The sequence below is a fragment of the Clarias gariepinus genome, chromosome 7 (genome assembly GCF_024256425.1).
Source record: "Clarias gariepinus isolate MV-2021 ecotype Netherlands chromosome 7, CGAR_prim_01v2, whole genome shotgun sequence".
NCBI lineage: Eukaryota > Metazoa > Chordata > Actinopteri > Siluriformes > Clariidae > Clarias > Clarias gariepinus.
The window spans coordinates 33,928,830-33,946,245 of record NC_071106.1 but is presented as its reverse complement, the minus strand read 5'-3'; the positions used below and the strand labels follow the sequence as shown (position 1 = coordinate 33,946,245).

The 17,416-nt window shown below is 39.4% G+C and overlaps 1 protein-coding gene across 1 annotated transcript in view; it reads left to right on the top strand.

The window, feature by feature from the left end:
* Positions 1-17,416, top strand: part of cd276 (CD276 molecule) — a 117,393-nt gene that overhangs the window by 74,107 nt on the left and 25,870 nt on the right. Inside the window, exons 6-7 of the mRNA XM_053501093.1 lie at positions 3,622-3,675; positions 13,697-13,734. Coding sequence (XP_053357068.1) covers positions 3,622-3,675; positions 13,697-13,719 — 77 coding nt within the window. The 3' untranslated portion in view covers positions 13,720-13,734. The remainder of the gene's footprint in view (positions 1-3,621; positions 3,676-13,696; positions 13,735-17,416) is intronic.

The window sequence follows — 17,416 nt, the reverse complement described above, 5'->3', positions numbered from 1 at the left end:
TGGCCAAGACCAAAGAGCTGTCGAAGGACACCAGAAACAAAATTGTCCACCTGCACCAGGCTGGAAAGACTTAATCTAAATTAGGTTAGCAGCTTGGTGTGAAGAAATCAACTGTGGGAGCAATTATTAGAAAATGGAGGACAAGACCACTGATAATCTCTGAAGTCTGAAGTTTCCTAGAGAGCATTTGGATGATCCAGAAGAGGATTGGAAGAATGTTAAATGGTCAGATGAAACCAAAATAGAACTTTTTGGTAAAAACTCAACTCTCAACTTGTCGTGTTTGGAGGAGAAAGAATGCTAAGTTGCATCCAAAGAACACCATACCTACTGTGAAGCATGGGGGTGGAAACATCATGCTTTGGGGCTTTTTTTCTACAAAGGCACCAGGACAACTGATCAGTGTAAAGGGAAAGAATGAATGCGCCATGTATCAGGAGATTTTGAGTGAAAACCTCCTTCCATCAGCAAGGGTATTGAAGATGAAACATGACAATAATCCCAAACACACTGCCGGGGCAACAAAGGAGAGGCTTCGAAGAACGCATTTTAAGGTCCTGGAGTGGCCTAGAGGAGATCTGCATGGAGGAATGGGCCAAAATACCAGCAACAGTGTGTGAAAACCATTTGAAACCTTACAGAAAACGTTTGAACTCCGTCATTGCCAACAAAGAGTATAAAACAAAGAATTGAGATAAAATTTTGTCATTGACCAAATACTTATTTTCCACTATAATTTGCAAAAAAAATCAAAATCCTACAGTGTGATTTTCTGGATTATTATTATTATTATTATTATTTTGTCTCTCATAGTTGAGGTATACCTATGATAAAAATTACTGGCCTCTCTTATCATTTTAAGTGGGAGAACTTGGACAATTGGTGGCTGACTAAATACTTTTTTGCCCCACTGTACGGTATCAAGCAGCAGACATTTAAACCCATGGCTACCCTGTATTACAATTAGTATACAGAGCCATAAGGTTTTGATCTTCACTAATAATTTTAGTGTGAAACTACTGTTTGCACAAACTGTATATGCTGTAGAACATTGAAAAAAATTATAGAACTTCCTAACTTAATAATCACAAATTATTGCACTGCATCTCTTTAAAATAGGGGTAAATATTTAAAAGATCCCAAAGTAAATCACCCTAACCAGCTAATGTGGTACAGTGGCTTAGTTTTTAACACTGTGTCCTCGTACCTCCAGGGTCAAGGGTTTGACTCCTGCTCTGACTCTGTGTGCATAGAATTTGCTCCCACAGTCTAAAGACACACGGACTAGTCCCCCTGGATAGGCTCTGTGATTTCCATGACTATGTACAGGATAAGCGGTATAGAGAATGAGTGAGTAAACATTTTAAGAAGTGCACTTAAAGTCTTTGTAACTGGAAAGAAAGATCATTTAAGGAGCCTGCGAAAGCAGCATTAACCCTAATGCTCTAATCCAAAGCATAAGCAATATTTATAGAAGTTAGCCCATTTGGAATCCTCTGTGCTTGGGGATTATTTTGTGGCAGCTGTATAGAATATACAAACCGGGACTTCTGAATGAAGGTGTACAAAACAATCAGAAATCTGCCTTAGGGAAATCCAGGTGTAAATATGGATTCCTAATAATCAACCCAGAAGTGTAAGTGAAACAAAATCTCCCTGAGACAAATTCCAAATGAAAAAATCGATTAAAGTATGTGGGGTGTTGTGAAGCTTGTGAAGTCAAGCTTGGACTTGTGATGAAATTTCTGAAGAATAATGCAATAACACCAACCGACATTTACCGAAGACTTCAAGTATGATCAGTGTGATTAGTATGATGATGAGACTTTTAGCCGCAGCAAAACATTAGAATGGTGCAATATTTTTTAAAAAGGCCATAAGCCACCAAGTGCACCAACTTGCAAAAGATCCGCGTCTGTCTGCGGGAACTGTGCACACAATTATTCAACAACTCCACTTGAACATTACAGGAACTCGGCTGAGAGATATAGCCACATTCAACATACAGTCCTGACCTCACTCCAAGCCATTACCACATGTTTGGGAGTTGCACATTAAAGGAGTTCCTGGGAGACCAGTGCTTCAGACATGAAGGGGGCAATCCAATCCTGGCTCCTAGTGAAATGCTGGAATAAGTAACAGGAAATAATCAGTGTTCTGTTATTCTGCATGATCAAATGTCCCAGTTTTACTTGAACGCCAACAAAAGAATGGGAATCAGCAATGATGTAACTGATGCACTGACGGTGAAGAAGGAAGGAAGCGGAGGTCCTAATTGAACCTGTCTGCATGTTCCCAGCAGCCGGGAATTGTGGGTAGATTGGAGTTGACTCTACTCCTTGCGAAGCTAGTGCCACTCAGATAGAGTACATAGTCGAGTAGCTCATTTTTCTTGCCTGTCATAAGGCATGTGGGGATGTGGAGGAGGATTCTAACAGGAAAGAACAGCATCCGAGATTGGGCTGTTAGCTCACGCAGATGTGGCGGTGACACCCCACAGATGGGGAAATAAGCCCAATTTTAGTTTTTGATTGTCTTTAGGGTTTTACGTCTCTGTTCTCATATCCTCTCCATCCATATATCTATATATCAGCACAGCTGTTTTCGTGGGAGTTATTTGGAGCTAAAAGAAGAGGGTTCTTGCATTGAATTACTCCACTGCAGTAACTCGTATTCGCCTTAATCTGTAGCAGGCATTGCTCGAATGCTGACTGTAAAAATATGTAACATTTGCATTTTTTTTTTTATTAGGCAGACGATTTTAACCCTGATTACCAAGTACAGTATTTTTTAGCTTCTTGCCACTATTGTCAATACTGATACCGACTAGGTAACCTACTTCGTGCTAAGCCGTCATGCATGTCACAGAGGATTTTATTCAGCCGCGTTTATGCCTGTTCCTGCTGCGTGCTGTTAGAAATAAACTTCTCGTGCTTTAAGAAAGAGACGCATGTTGCATGAACAACAACTCTGCCCGTAAGCAAAGTTTGCACGTCTGAGTTCAGTGCTCGCAAAACTGAAGTTATAGTACGGCCCAACCTGATCTCTGTTAAAATTACTGTTTATAATGTATAATGTAAAGAAGATGCTCTCGCGTCTAGTTCAAAAGGTTATTCGGGATTCTGCTTTAATGGCCATCATAAAAATTTATCTATCAATATACATAGTATTAATGTTACTTATTTTATGGTTGAAGGTGGTCTCTATCTGGGGATATGAAATCATATTGCATCATTAGACATATCCATATCATATTTATATCATATAACATATAATGTACTAGATTTGGCAAATATCCTTTATCTCCAGAGCGATATTAAAAAAAAAAATCATAATACATCTTTGAGAAGTTGATCGTTGAGGACATTGCTCAATGGCCCAAAAGTGGACTTGGTGATGGTAGGGTTTGAACCTGGAACTTGAATAGTCCAACATCTCAACCACTGAGCTACCCCTGCTGCCCCTACCTCACATAGTTTCCTCATGAATCAAAACTATATCCTGTTTTTTTGTATCCACCCCCAGTTTTACATGAGCGCACAGCACAGCAGCTGCTTTTCCCTTTTTTATTTGTTATATTTGTCTTTTAAAAAAAGTTTTTTTTTTTTTTTCTTTGCACAGAAGAAGAAGCCAAAGAACTCGAGGAAGCCAAAGAACTTGAAGAATCCAAGACAGGTCAGTAAATCCTCAGATCTTTTTCAAACGTCAAAAACTTGATGAAATCTAGAAGTTGTGTTTTTTTTTTTTTCTTTTCTTTTTTTGGATTGGACCTACTTTGAAGTTTAATAATAGCCCAAGGCTGTACTCTAAATATCATGTACGTTACGTTTAAAGGATCATTCAGAGCACGTTTCATTATCAGGACTTTTTAGGATTGGCTATTCTGGGCTTTGGCTAGACACTTCATCCACTTAATGACCCCTTGAAGATAAAAAAAGCAGTGATGTTTTTTAAAAAGTTGCATGAAGAATTTCTTAAATAGTGGATACTGTATAAACCAGATGCTTTAGTCATTCGTGTGCCATTATCATCAAATGAAATCTGTTTTCGCTTAAATCTTCCGCACCATCTTGATCTTTTGTCTTTTATCTGCCTTTAAACACTGGAGAAGGATCTCCTTTTATGCTAACATTTCCATGATTGTCAGATGAAATAAGCCCCCTTCTTGAGTGAAGGCCAGAGTAAGCTGTGCCAGAATCCTGTCCAAGCTCCCCCTGTGGCAGTAATGTCATTAAAGATATTAATTTAACTCCTTTAGTCTGAATTATTCAGCCTGACTGTGAGTGGCACAGTTAATACTATGAGATTTTAATAAGCAGGCAGGTGAAAAGGGGTCAGCGACAGGGAGCGAAAGAGAAGGGAAGAGGTAGGGACAGCGGTCTGTCTCTCTGGTAATGGAGGTCTCATGAATATTTAAGCTATGACAAGTTTGGCCAGCAAGGTCAAGGGCCTAGAACATTCTGCACAGTCTGAGGCAGACGTGTAGACATTCGAGGAGATTTCCATGTCTGAAAACATCTCATTCACTTCCTGATGGAGCCTGTGAATGGAAGGGATGGAACGTTTAAGCTCTCTTGAGCTCTCTCTTTGTGGGACTTGTGCTTGGGAATAGGCTTTTTTACAGCAGCTTGAGACAGTATTTGAGCGATACTGTACGTATTGTTCAAAATAACACCACTTAACAGTTATAGCATGGTACGTGCGAGTACACCTGTGGATATAATAAGCACTGCTAAGCAGGCTACTCTAATCTTAAGCCAGTTTTACACTCTATGATTACAAAGGGCTTTTATGATCCTTATACGTCATGCTGTACAAGAGGATTCTTGTAGAAAAATACATTAAAAGATTATATACTGTAAGAGACAGTGTTTTTTTCCAAATATTGTTGCTGAGCCTAGACCGGACCAACTGAAGAAACCCCACATTATCATAACACTACCTTCAGAGGCTTGTACAGTGGGCACTATGCATGACGGGTGCATCGCTTCATGCACTTCCCTTCTTACCCTGACCTGCCCATCACTCTGGAATAGGGTGAATCTGGACAATCATGACCTTTCAGTATTGCTTGAAAAGATAGATAGAGAGAAAGAGAGAGAGAGAGAGAGAGAGAGTACTTTAGTAATCCTCAAGGGAAATTGTAATGTTACAGCAGCCAGTTTACAGATGATCATCCAAGCAACAAAGTGCAGAATATTAAGGCTAGGTTAAAATTGGGTCCGGAAAAAAACAACATAAGTTTACAAATAATAAGAATATACTGTTTGCATATACTGTTCGTGATGATTATGTGTACAGGTGGAAACATAAGGTGCACCAGTAAGTTGTAATATTAATCAAAAGAGGGAATGAACGTAGATGATTGTATCAGTGCAGTCAGGTGGACAACTGAATGTACAGTATATGACCATATCAATAGTGATGTCAGAGAAGGAGCAGAGTTATCGTAAAGTCTAACTTTAGTTGGCAGAAAGTAAATTCTTTATGCTCCTAAGCGAATCGAAGCCTTTTTTCGGTCTGATTAGTCTCACTAAGATGTGGTGTACTTTAGGCCATACAGATGTTTAGTGCCAATCCTGTGAGTTCTCCGTACATACAGTACTTTATTTTTGAACCAAGCTGCGATTTCTACTGTCAATTTATTTTAATTTTTTTACTGATGCAACTTCACTAAGCATATAACTTACCCAGAAAAAAGTGATGTGTTTTTTCCACTTAGCGTAACAAGCTAACATGACTGTTTCTTGATTAAGCTAAAACAAAATATAAGGGCCTTTCAAGTCAAACTGGGACTTATATTTACTGTTCAGAATAACAGAACACAGTTATACGAGTGTGGGTAAACTACATTTATTTTTTCTATATAATCCCCAGCGACACTAATGTACTTTTTTCAGTGTTTCACTAGTGGCCTCGCTAGAACACTGGCCTCCCTAGAACTCGTTTAATGGCCCAAACATGTGCAAATGGCTTGGAGTGAGGTCAGGACTGTACAGGGGATGCGGCTGCCGAGTTTCTGTAATGTGTTTTCACAGGCTCTGGACCACCCCGACCAGGATATCCCGCTTAGTTTTACTGCAGCTAAGAGTCTCATCATAGTATTGTGCTTACCACAATCGTTTTTTTACACCCTTGTTCGACAGAAATTCTCAAGCCTCAAGTCTCAGTTTGACTTGAACATCTCTAATACTTGTATATGCAGTATAACAATATACACCAATGCTACTAGTTCATGCTTTTGGCAGCCATAATACTCTGATGCTACTCAGACAACTTGCAGATGAAGAGAGCTTCTAGATGCTACGAGTTGGAATTTTAAGCTAATGAGCTGAAGTCCCTTTTAAAGATGTTAAACTAGCAATATGCAGTTTGTTCTATCACAACCGCATGGGGATCTTCGGCCAAAAGCTTTAACATAAGCCTTATTTGGGACTTAAGAACAACGCAGCTTGAATAATTTAAGTATGAATAGATATCAGCAAAGGTAGTTCTAAATCTTGTAAGTTGACCCTCACTCACCCACCTATAGCAGAAGTGCTCAGTAAGACAGAACATTCAAGCCTTACTCTGGAGAGGGTAAAAAGACTAAAACCTTTATCACAAAAATAATAACGGAGAGAGAAATAAAGAGCGGTTCCCAGCTCTGGCCGAGGCAGCCCAGGTCTACCTTCCCGCTCAGTGAGCGGCTGCACACGTTCTGGATGATAAGAGGAATAGGCTGTCACTTTAAAATGCAGAAATTCTGATATTTATAAAGAAAAACCCGCACTCGTTGCTTACTAATGAGTAATGCCATGATAGACTCGCCGAATCGGTGCAGTATACAGTGGTGTGAAAAACTATTTGCCCCCTTCCTGATTTCTTATTCTTTTGCATGTTTGTCACACTTAAATGTTTCTGATCATCAAACACATTTAACTATTAGTCAAAGATAACACAAGTAAACACAAAATGCAGTTTTTAAATGATGGTTTTTATTATTTAGGGAGAAAAAAAATCCAAACCTACATGGCCCTGTGTGAAAAAGTAATTGCCCCCTGAACCTAATAACTGGTGGGCCACCCTTAGCAGCAATAACTGCAATCAAGCGTTTGCGATAACTTGCAACGAGTGTTTTACAGAGCTCTGGAGGAATTTTGGCCCACTCGTCTTTGCAGAATTGTTGTAATTCAGCTTTATTTAAGGGGTTTTCTAGCATGAACCGCCTTTTTAAGGTCATGCCACAACATCTCAATAGGATTCAGGTCAGGACTTTGACTGGGCCACTCCAAAGTCTTCATTTTGTTTTTCTTCAGCCATTCAGAGGTGGATTTGCTGGTGTGTTTTGGGTCATTGTCCTGCTGCAGCACCCAAGATCGCTTCAGCTTGAGTTGACGAACAGATGGCCGGACATTCTCCTTCAGGATTTTTTGGTAGACAGTAGAATTCATGGTTCCATCTATCACAGCAAGCCTTCCAGGTCCTGAAGCAGCAAAACAACCCCAGACCATCACACTACCACCACCATATTTTACTGTTGGTATGATGTTCTTTTTCTGAAATACTGTGTTACTTTTACGCCAGATGTAACGGGACACGCACCTTCCAAAAAGTTCAACTTTTGTCTCGTCGGTCCACAAGGTATTTTCCCAAAAGTCTTGGCAATCATTGAAATGTTTTTTAGCAAAATTGAGACAAGCCTTAATGTTCTTTTTGCTTAAAAGTGGTTTGCGCCTTGGAAATCTGCCATGCAGGCCGTTTTTGCCCAGTCTCTTTCTTATGGTGGAGTCGTGAACACTGACCATAATTGAGGCAAGTGAGGCCTGCAGTTCTTTAGATGTTGTCCTGGGGTCTTTTGTGGCCTCTCGGATGAGTTGTCTCTGCACTCTTGGGGTAATTTTGGTCGGCCGGCCACTCCTGGGAAGGTTCACCACTGTTCCATGTTTTTGCCATTTGTGGATAATGGCTCTCACTGTGGTTCGCTGGAGTCCCAAAGCTTTAGAAATGGCTTTATAACCTTTACCAGACTGATAGATCTCAATTACTTTTGTTCTCATTTGTTCCTGAATTTCTTTGGATCTTGGCATGATGTCTAGCTTTTGAGGTGCTTTTGGTCTACTTCTCTGTGTCAGGTAGCTCCTATTTAAGTGATTTCTTGATTGAAACAGGTGTGGCAGTAATCAGGCCTGGGGGTGACTACAGAAATTGAACTCAGGTGTGATAAACCACAGTTAAGTTATTTTTTAACAAGGGGGCAATTACTTTTTCACACAGGGCCATGTACATTTGGAGTTGTTTTTCTCCCTTAATAACGTAAACCTTCATTTAAAAACTGCATTTTGTGTTCAATTATGTTATCTTTGACTAATAGTTAACAATTTTTGATGAGCAGAAACATTTAAGTGTGACAAACATGCAGAAGAATAAGAAATCAGATAGTTTTTCACACCACTGTAGTAGGACAGTCACATTTTAGATTTCAGCATTTCAGTGTGTGAGCCCCTTAAAGATAGTTAAAGAATGAAAAATCTTTGCTCTTTAGTCAAGCATAGAGTTATTTTATTGGTTTTAGTTTATGTATAAACTACAATAAATAATAAGAGAATGAAATATGTTGCAGGTGTTCAATATATGATTTTCCCCCAGATCTTAATTAAATTTTTTTACGGCTGCCTTTAAAATCCCAATAACTCACACACACACACACACACCCATGTTCAGGGATCGGTATTGGGGGATAAGTGATTGGTCCCAAAAACCCTGATCGAAGCACCCCTAATTCCATTCACAGGCTTGCCTGAACTTCTGTATCTTTTTTACAATTCTAATATTATACTCATCCCTGTTTATTATCCATAAAAACAAACTGTATATAATGCCCCCAGGATAAAGACTGAAGCACTTGCCCTCTTATAAAATGCTCAGCATGGGCGCGAATCCAGCCAGTCTCCACCGAACCACTGGCTAACCCTCTTGGCCACATAAGTCTAATTAAGAGTCACTGTCCAAGTCTCTTTCTTCTTACTGCTAGAGTCACGTCTCTTTATCCTGTAGTCTTGCTTCAGGGTGTATTAAGACCGGGCGACTTTTATCACCATGGTGTTAAAGTGCTAAGTGCTGTGGCTTATCACCCTCAGTATCACACTCTCACTGAAAAAGCCCTACTTAAAGTTAAGGTGACCTCTAGCTGGGAAATACAGTGAGGAGTAGGGTGGGCCTACGTGTGTGTGTTGGGGTGAGTGTTAGGGTGTGGTGGTGGTGGTGGTGGTGGTAGATAATAGCGTTCTAAAAGATGGAGTCTCATTTCATTCAGTCCAGATGATTAAAAAAAAGGAAGATCTTAAAGTGCTGCCCCCTAGTGGAGATCAAATTATTAATAAGTAAAGAAATTATACAGTATATGATTAAACTGACTGAATAGCATTCATATTGCTAATAATGGAATAATCAGCACTAAATATTATAATTATTGTGCTAGTTTAAAATCATTTATAAAACTTTTTTTTTTTTTTACTCTTTAGTAAAACCCTAAATCCGTCTGATACTTTTCTCTCCTTGCCAACTCAAATTGTAACACGCAAATGCTTTAAAAGAAAACAATGTGAAAGAAAAAAAAAATCAAACAGAAACAGCAGGTGAGTGTCGCTGGCCATCTGACTCATAGGTTAAAGCGTGAGGACTGTGAACCCACACACACTCCACATGTTTCTGACCTTTCCATTGCTCCAATAATAGTCTGAATAACTGAATGGAAAGAGCTGCTGCTGCGTGCATGCTGTTTTCCTCCTTTTCTTCTTTTTCTTTTTCTTTAGAAACAATCAAACCAGAGAAAAAATCTTACACAGACAGGCAGACGGATCGGAATATTATATACGTTATGTGGATGATTAAGTGATGTAAATATTTGTAAATAAATGTAGATGATGTAAATGATGGCTGTCTTATGATTCACACTAAAAAAATCATGATTGACTTAAGGCAATAGTAAATATTGCAAGATCTCCTGTTAATCCACCCATCATACGCGACATACAATACCTTGACAGTGTAGCTCATGTCACCCTTTTTGCCACCAGCTCGGATCCAACCAGCAGGGACTCCATAAGATCTCTGAAGGTGTGCTGTGGTATCTCACACCTAAACCTTAGCAGCGGATCCTTTAAGTCTTGTAATTTGCGAGTTGGGGCCTCCATGGATCAGATCATTGTTTGTTCGGTACATCCCACAGAAGCTCGACCAGATTGAAATCTGGGGAATTTGGAGGGCGAGTCAGCAACTTTGTTACTCAAACCATTTTTAAAAGAATTTTTGCAGTGTGGCAAGGTGCATTATCCTGCTGAAAGAGACAACTGCCTTCAGGGAATCCTGTTTGCCAGGAAAGGGTGTACCTGCTCAGCAAGAATGTTTAGGTAGCCGGTACGTGTCAAAGTAACAATCGTATGAATTCCAGGACCAAAGATTTCCCAGTATCATATTCCCCAGAGCATGACACTGCCTCTGCTCGATCACCGTCCTCCCACGGTGCATCCTTCCCCACACACCTGGCCTTCCGCATGATGTAAAAAAAAATAAATATGATTCATCAGACCAGGCCAACAACTTTCATTGCTCCATGGTCCAATGCTTGTTACATGTCCACTTTAGGCACTTTCAGCTGTCAGTGGTCAGCATGGGCATTCTGACCGGTCTGCACTGGTCCACTATGCATCACTATGCCACCCCATGCACAGCAACCTGCAATGCTCTATATGATCTATCAAAGTTTTTATCCTGTTTCTATCTATTGCTCTCCATGTGCATCACTGCAGCCTTTGGCAATCATGACCTTACTATCGGTTCATGGGTTATCCTTCCTTGGGCCACTTTCAGTAGGTGCTAACTGCTGCTTCCTGGGACGACCCCACACGATCCGCTGCTTGTTCTGATTTAGTCACCTATCCGTCACGGTTTGCCGCATGTCAAAGCCACTCACATCCTCACACTTGCCTAATGCGCTCACATCAAATTCGTGAACTGACTTTTGATTGACCGCTGCCTAATATACAGTATGTCTATAACATTATAGGTTGTCTTTTGCCAAATGCTTAGATGATGCTTAGATGTCTATATAGTCCTGTGCAAGTCTTATGCACCATATTATCTTTAATACAAATTTTTAGTACATTTTGTTTAAAAGATGGAAACAAAAAAAAAGGCCCCTGGATTTTGCATAAAACTTGAAATGAGTACAAAGTTACCAGCAGAACTCTCTAGCACGCTCAGTAAAAACTAACTTACTGTACAAAATCTCTGCCTTCTAATATTACTGATTATTTTCTTAATACTTAAGTTTCTTTTATGCAGAAGTGTTTAGACTTTTCTGTTGTATGTGCCCAAGACTTGTGTACAGTACTGTAAGTAAAAAGGCTGTTAGTTTTTAGGATTGTATATGAGCTGTGGCAATAACTCCCAGCCAAGTGCCCAATCAGGAGTTCCCCTCGCTGAATGTTCAGCGCAACGACTGCAGTGGACTCTCGGCCGGGATCATCATTCACAGGCGCTACGGCCTTCTTTAAAATGTTTGCACCATTTAAATGTTTTACTGCAGCTAAGAGTCTCATCACCGTACTGCACTTGAAGTCAATCACTTTTATAACAAGTTTCATCACAATTCCCATTTTGTCTTGAAAGCCCTCGTATTTTTTTGACTAATAGCACGAAACAAGTTACTGGTCTCCGTCTGTCCTCTCTGTCTCTTAGTCAGTCTTGTTTTGTCCGCTTTTCTAACACTTTATTGAATCATTCTGTCTCTCTGTTTTCCATTCTTTGACTTTATCTCTTTCTGTCAAACACACACACACACACACACTTGGGAACGTTGTGCCGAGCCTGTTCCCTTTCCTCTTCTATATTGGTAGAGAATTTTTCATGCTCTTCCGTGCTGTTGTTCCATCCATGCTATTGTACAGTAACTCCCGGCTAAAAGCCTCCCAGGAGCTCTGACACACCTCACGCTCTCCTCGCTTTCAATCAGCTTTTTCAACATGAAACCAGACTATGCCGGGTTCCACACACACACTCATTTTGGATCCATGGTAATTAAATAAACAGGTAACGTCTTTACCTCAGCAAGCATAGTGAAGTCGAAAGCTGGTGGAAAATAGTAAAGATGAGATCAATAAATAAATCCAACACCAGCAACATAAATTGTACAAAATGTACAACTGCTGGAAGAAAAAAAATGCTGGGAATGACAAGCTTTTATACGGTATATACTGTACTGTGCTTTAATGAAAGTGCACATAGAATATACTGTATCTTTGTTCAAGTAATGTTTTGAAGCAGACTCAGACAAAAAATATATTCATATTGTTTATATATGAACAATATATTTAATTTTGGTGAATGCTAAAAATCTAAAATTCATACGTAAACAACCATACCTGCAAGCATACATTACCTAGGCTTCATATTGGCAACCAACTTAATTTAACTCCACCTTATGACTTTAGACGTACTGTATATCAAGTATGGACTTGTAGTAGCCATGATTGAAAGGCACCAGAACACCCAGTGCACCAGAGCGCTCGCACTGGGACCAGCAGGCAAAGATCCCAAGGCCGCCGACCCAGCTTCCAGACTCCCCAGATGCCAGTCCAAAGAGCACCCATGCGATGAGCTGCACAAATGATTCCAAGACCACACTCAACTTCCAGTATCTTGATGCCAGACACCACAACACATCACCATGATCCGAGGGGCCAGAGCTGCCTCGGTGGCACAAGAAACATAGCTGGTTTTAATGTTATGGCTGATTGGTATACATTTTCATGCACAAACAGAAATCACAGTGTTACCACATGGTGCTTACTTCCATTCCATTTATTTCCCCCATGTCCTTAAGGGATTTTACCCAATTTCATCTTATTTATTAACCACAGATTCTTATCTTCTACTGTAGGTTGTTTTTCTCCTACTGTATCTCATGGAGGCTTCAAAGCTGGGACAGTAAAACCAGCGTGCTTTCCATCATTTCCGTCTCCCGATGATAATGTTCTTCATGTTTGTTCCACATCACATGAAGCACACATATTTCACAGCTTTTACTGTTATAAATTGTGACATAACATTTGCAAATTAAGCTATTTCCCTGGGAAGCAAATTCATATGAACTGGAAGACTTTCTCAGGGAAAGCGTACCAGCCATCTCTATCTATCAACTCTAACTATCGACTCTTCGAAAGGGCTCTTCTAACAGTTCCATGGCTAGAGTCCAAGAGATATTGATTGTGCAGAACTTCACCAAATATTATGAGAAGTGTTTTGAATGGTAACCAGCTTACGGTCAGAATTATTTGGAGATACCAACAAAACTGCAGTGTAGTGAATCACGTGAATAAAAAATCAGTGATCAGAAATGTTTAATGCATATACATTGTTTATTAACGGGTACCTACTGTACAGAGCAGAATAGCCACTGGGAATGATGCCGGGGTTATCACTAAATTTATTTTGTGTTTGTGTGCACATGAGAGCAGTACAAGACTCCGTACTTCACTGCTTACTGCTGTTCTGTATCTATTGCGGATTGGTCTTTGGACTAGAGAAAGTTCAGTATGACATTCCAAACCCAAAACGTGTCTCGACCTTGTCCATTTGTGTGTGTGTGCATGCGTAAGGGTGTGTATCTCCCTTGATGGCTGACGCTGAAGTTTTCCGTTTGCTCTTTTTTCAGCTGCAACACCTCTAAAGAGCTAAAGGCAAAGAGCTCAGGTAAGCCCTTTTTGCACTTTATTTCCCATAACAGCTCAACTCTGCTGTGCATTATAATGTTCATTAAAGTCTAAAAGGTCTCAGTCCACCACCAAGAACTCTATTTATTGCGTGTACTCATTTGTTGGTCAATTTCCAATAATACATGTATTGTGTTACTGTACATACAGTGGATAATTAGTTCTCACTATTTGGTTCATTGGTTCTTGACCACTGTTTTAAACATTCTTTTTAAACATGTTTTTGGGATGAATTTGGGGAACTCTAAGGAAACAGGGACATGGACAAACATGGATAAAAGATAAACATCAGTAAACTCGATACAGACAGGATCGGTTTCTAAAATACCAAAACTAGCAGAGTCTGGCGCAAGCAAGCATGCACAAATCACAATAGAGCATGGAACCTGGAACCAAATAAAACCTGTAATCACATAGAAATGTGGAACCAAACCTTCTGATCTGTATTTGGATGAATTTAATTATTACATTGCTGCCATATGATATCTCATTGGCTGTTTTCCCATTGACATGTTATTTTTTTCCATATTCCAATATTTAATCCCAAACCAGTATACCATCTTAAGATTGTAGGACCTTTCAGGGAGACCATCAGTTAATCTGTACAGATCACTTAGTTTTTTAATTTAATTAAAAAAACTTCATTTATCCAATGGGGCAGTTTAAGCCAATACAAAATAAAATAACTTTTTGAATACAACTGTTGGAATGATAATAGTGCAAAAATGATTAGTGGTGATTAGTGCAAAAAGCTTCGGAGTAAACATCTGTATGAAATATCTGTAAAAGTAAACATCTGTATAAAATATCTGTAAAAGTACATTTACATTTGGGCATTCGGCAGACGCTCTTATCCAAAGTGACTTACGTTTTTATCTCATTACACATCTGAGCAGTTGAGGGTTAAGTAAACAAAGGGTTAAAAGTAAACATCTGTCTGTAAATAAATACTGTATAAACTAGTAACTCTGAAAATAGGTACTGCTCAATAGCAGAAACAAAAGGAGAGGTAGGAAAATAAATTCAGAAGAAGGTGAAATAGATGGATGCATATATTAATAAATTAGAATTAAAGTGAGTTGTGCAGTATGTAAACATTGGTATGTACAGTACGGTAGCAGCAGCCGTAAACAGCACAGCAGGGTTCAGATCTCTATATGAATGTTTTTCACAGATTGTAAGTATGAGAGTCCATGAATTGGACAAGGCAGGGCATTCCATTAGTAGGAAAATCCTGGCACAACCCCAATCGGTCTCACTCCACGTTGGACAAACTTCAACCGTTGAATTATAGGACGTCAACTTTACATTCACTCAATGCGAGCTAGCTGGCCTACAGGCAGCGATTGCGCAACGTTACTTTTGACAATTGTCGAGTCAGCAAATGAATTAGGGGTAATGTATGACTTAACATGAAACACTGCCTTCACTTGAGTCTACGATTTATATATATAGGATATATACGATTTCTTCCCTGAATTGTGACAATTTCAAGCTGCCAACAGCAAACATCATGCACTCTCTTGATCACATGGTGACACCGGCCATATTGCATGATGGAGCAGTGATTCACGAACAATGCAGCACTATCCAACAAGTCTGGGTGGTTGCATTTTAAACTGACAGATGTCGGGTGACGAAATGCTTTATTCCCACCAAGAGCATTGTGAATGAAGCAATTTAAATGTGCCACATTTGACTAATTTTTTAACAGTTTAACACAGGTCTCGCAGCTCCTCCAAAGTGTTATTTGTTAAAGCTCCAGCTGAAATACCCCGCATTTTTCATACTTCAAACACTCTTTGTTTCACTCCTGGTCCAAACAAGCTGTTTCAGTGTCTATGTAAATGAATGACATCACTGGATGGAGCAAAAAAACAGAGGTACGTTAACAGGGATGTCTAATAGGCTCACTTAAACCCCAGAAGGTACAAAAATGGTTAAAGGAATGGATTTTTTTTCCCCCGCTCACGCTTCTTGTTTGTACATGCACACTGCAGTCTCATCTGAATGTCTAAAAATGACTGAAAATACATTTTGCATAATAGGTTCCTTTAAGGGTCAGCCCTAGACTATTTGTAATGAGCTTATTTTCCACTAGCTATGTTGAGACAAATGACTTGCACCATGTGGATTTCAATGTTAATAAGAAGGTCCAAAACAGGGGTATCCAGGTCATTGTTAACAGATGAACTGACAGGACGTGAATGAAAAAACTATGGAAATAGGTTGCCTTTCATATGCTTCTTGAGGAAAGAGAAAATGCAGCACGATTTGATAAATTGTAGGATGTCGGAGGAACGATTCATTGCCAGTTTGGTATGTTTTCAGAGTGGAGTTGAAAGTAGATCTTAAGTGATTTGTGAGTACATCATTACAATTTATGGCTAATTCATTGCATAGCCAGGGCTTAGGAGATTAAGGCGTTTGATGAACTATGAAGAATTTTTAGTTTGATACGATTCAAGGTGTTCTCACGAACAGTTCGGAAAAAGCCCATAAAGTGACTCTTCAGCTCTTCGTAATAAAGTGGACGACTAGTATGTAATTCTGGAATGAAAGCTACAGCTTTTACACACAATTTTTGTGTTTTACATCCCGGGTAAATTAAAGCTGTTTTCCAATTGACACACTCCATTCTAATATTTATTTATTTATTTATTTATTTATTAATTTTTAAGCATTTTCTCCAGTTTTAACTTTTAATGTTGTTCAGGTTTACTGTGTGTGTGCAGTTCAGTGATATGAGTTCAGTTAAAGGTCCTGCTGTCCAATTACTTCCATGAAGGACGGCCCAATGATCGAGAAGTCTTGATGTTTTAATTCAGGACAAATGCAGACAGGTCAGTGGTTGCCATGACAAATTCGTTTCGACATGCTGTCATTAGAGAGCGCCGCTGAAGCGCTGGTAGAACCGAGCATAGTTACCGTTAATCACTGAAGCTTTGCATCATTATAGACTTTCGCACAGGTTCTAATGTAATAAGCGGTATTGTGTGTATGTGTGCGTGTCTGTGTGTCTACAAGTGTGACAGTGAGAGGGCTAAGCCCGTGAAATGAGCCACCACGTTTTCTTTTTCCCTGACACGTAGGAGGTTGATTGACTGCACTGACATCAACAAGTCAAACTATTTTAAACCTCGTCTCTTGTGTCTTAATTACAAAAAAACACCAAATGAGCAAATCTGTCTCTTTTGAGAGTGCTGCTCCTTTTTTTTTTCCTTTTTCTTTTTTTTCCGTTTCAGAACCTACGCCAGTGTGATGCCCAGGGAAATTAGATCTTTTTCAGACAAAGCACAAGCATTGTTTAGATAACAGGAAATAAATTAGATTATTGTCTTGCATGAATCATCTTCAAGATGCTCAGCCATCCTGAGTGCAAACATGCTTTTAGGGATGAATAAAACCCAGTAATATACTACAAATTCAGTTTTAATGTTCTTTTATTAATGTATTAGAAGCTTAACAAATGATATAAAATACATTTCACCTAACCATACCTCTCTGTGGCCATGAACCCCCCCAGATCTACTTTTAAGTAAGTGGAGAGCCATTTCACAAAATGTCTGATTAAACAAATAGGCTTTCAATTTAGACATAAAGATTGAGACTGTCTGAGTCCTGAACATTAACAGGATGGCTATTCCATAGCTGGAGGGCTC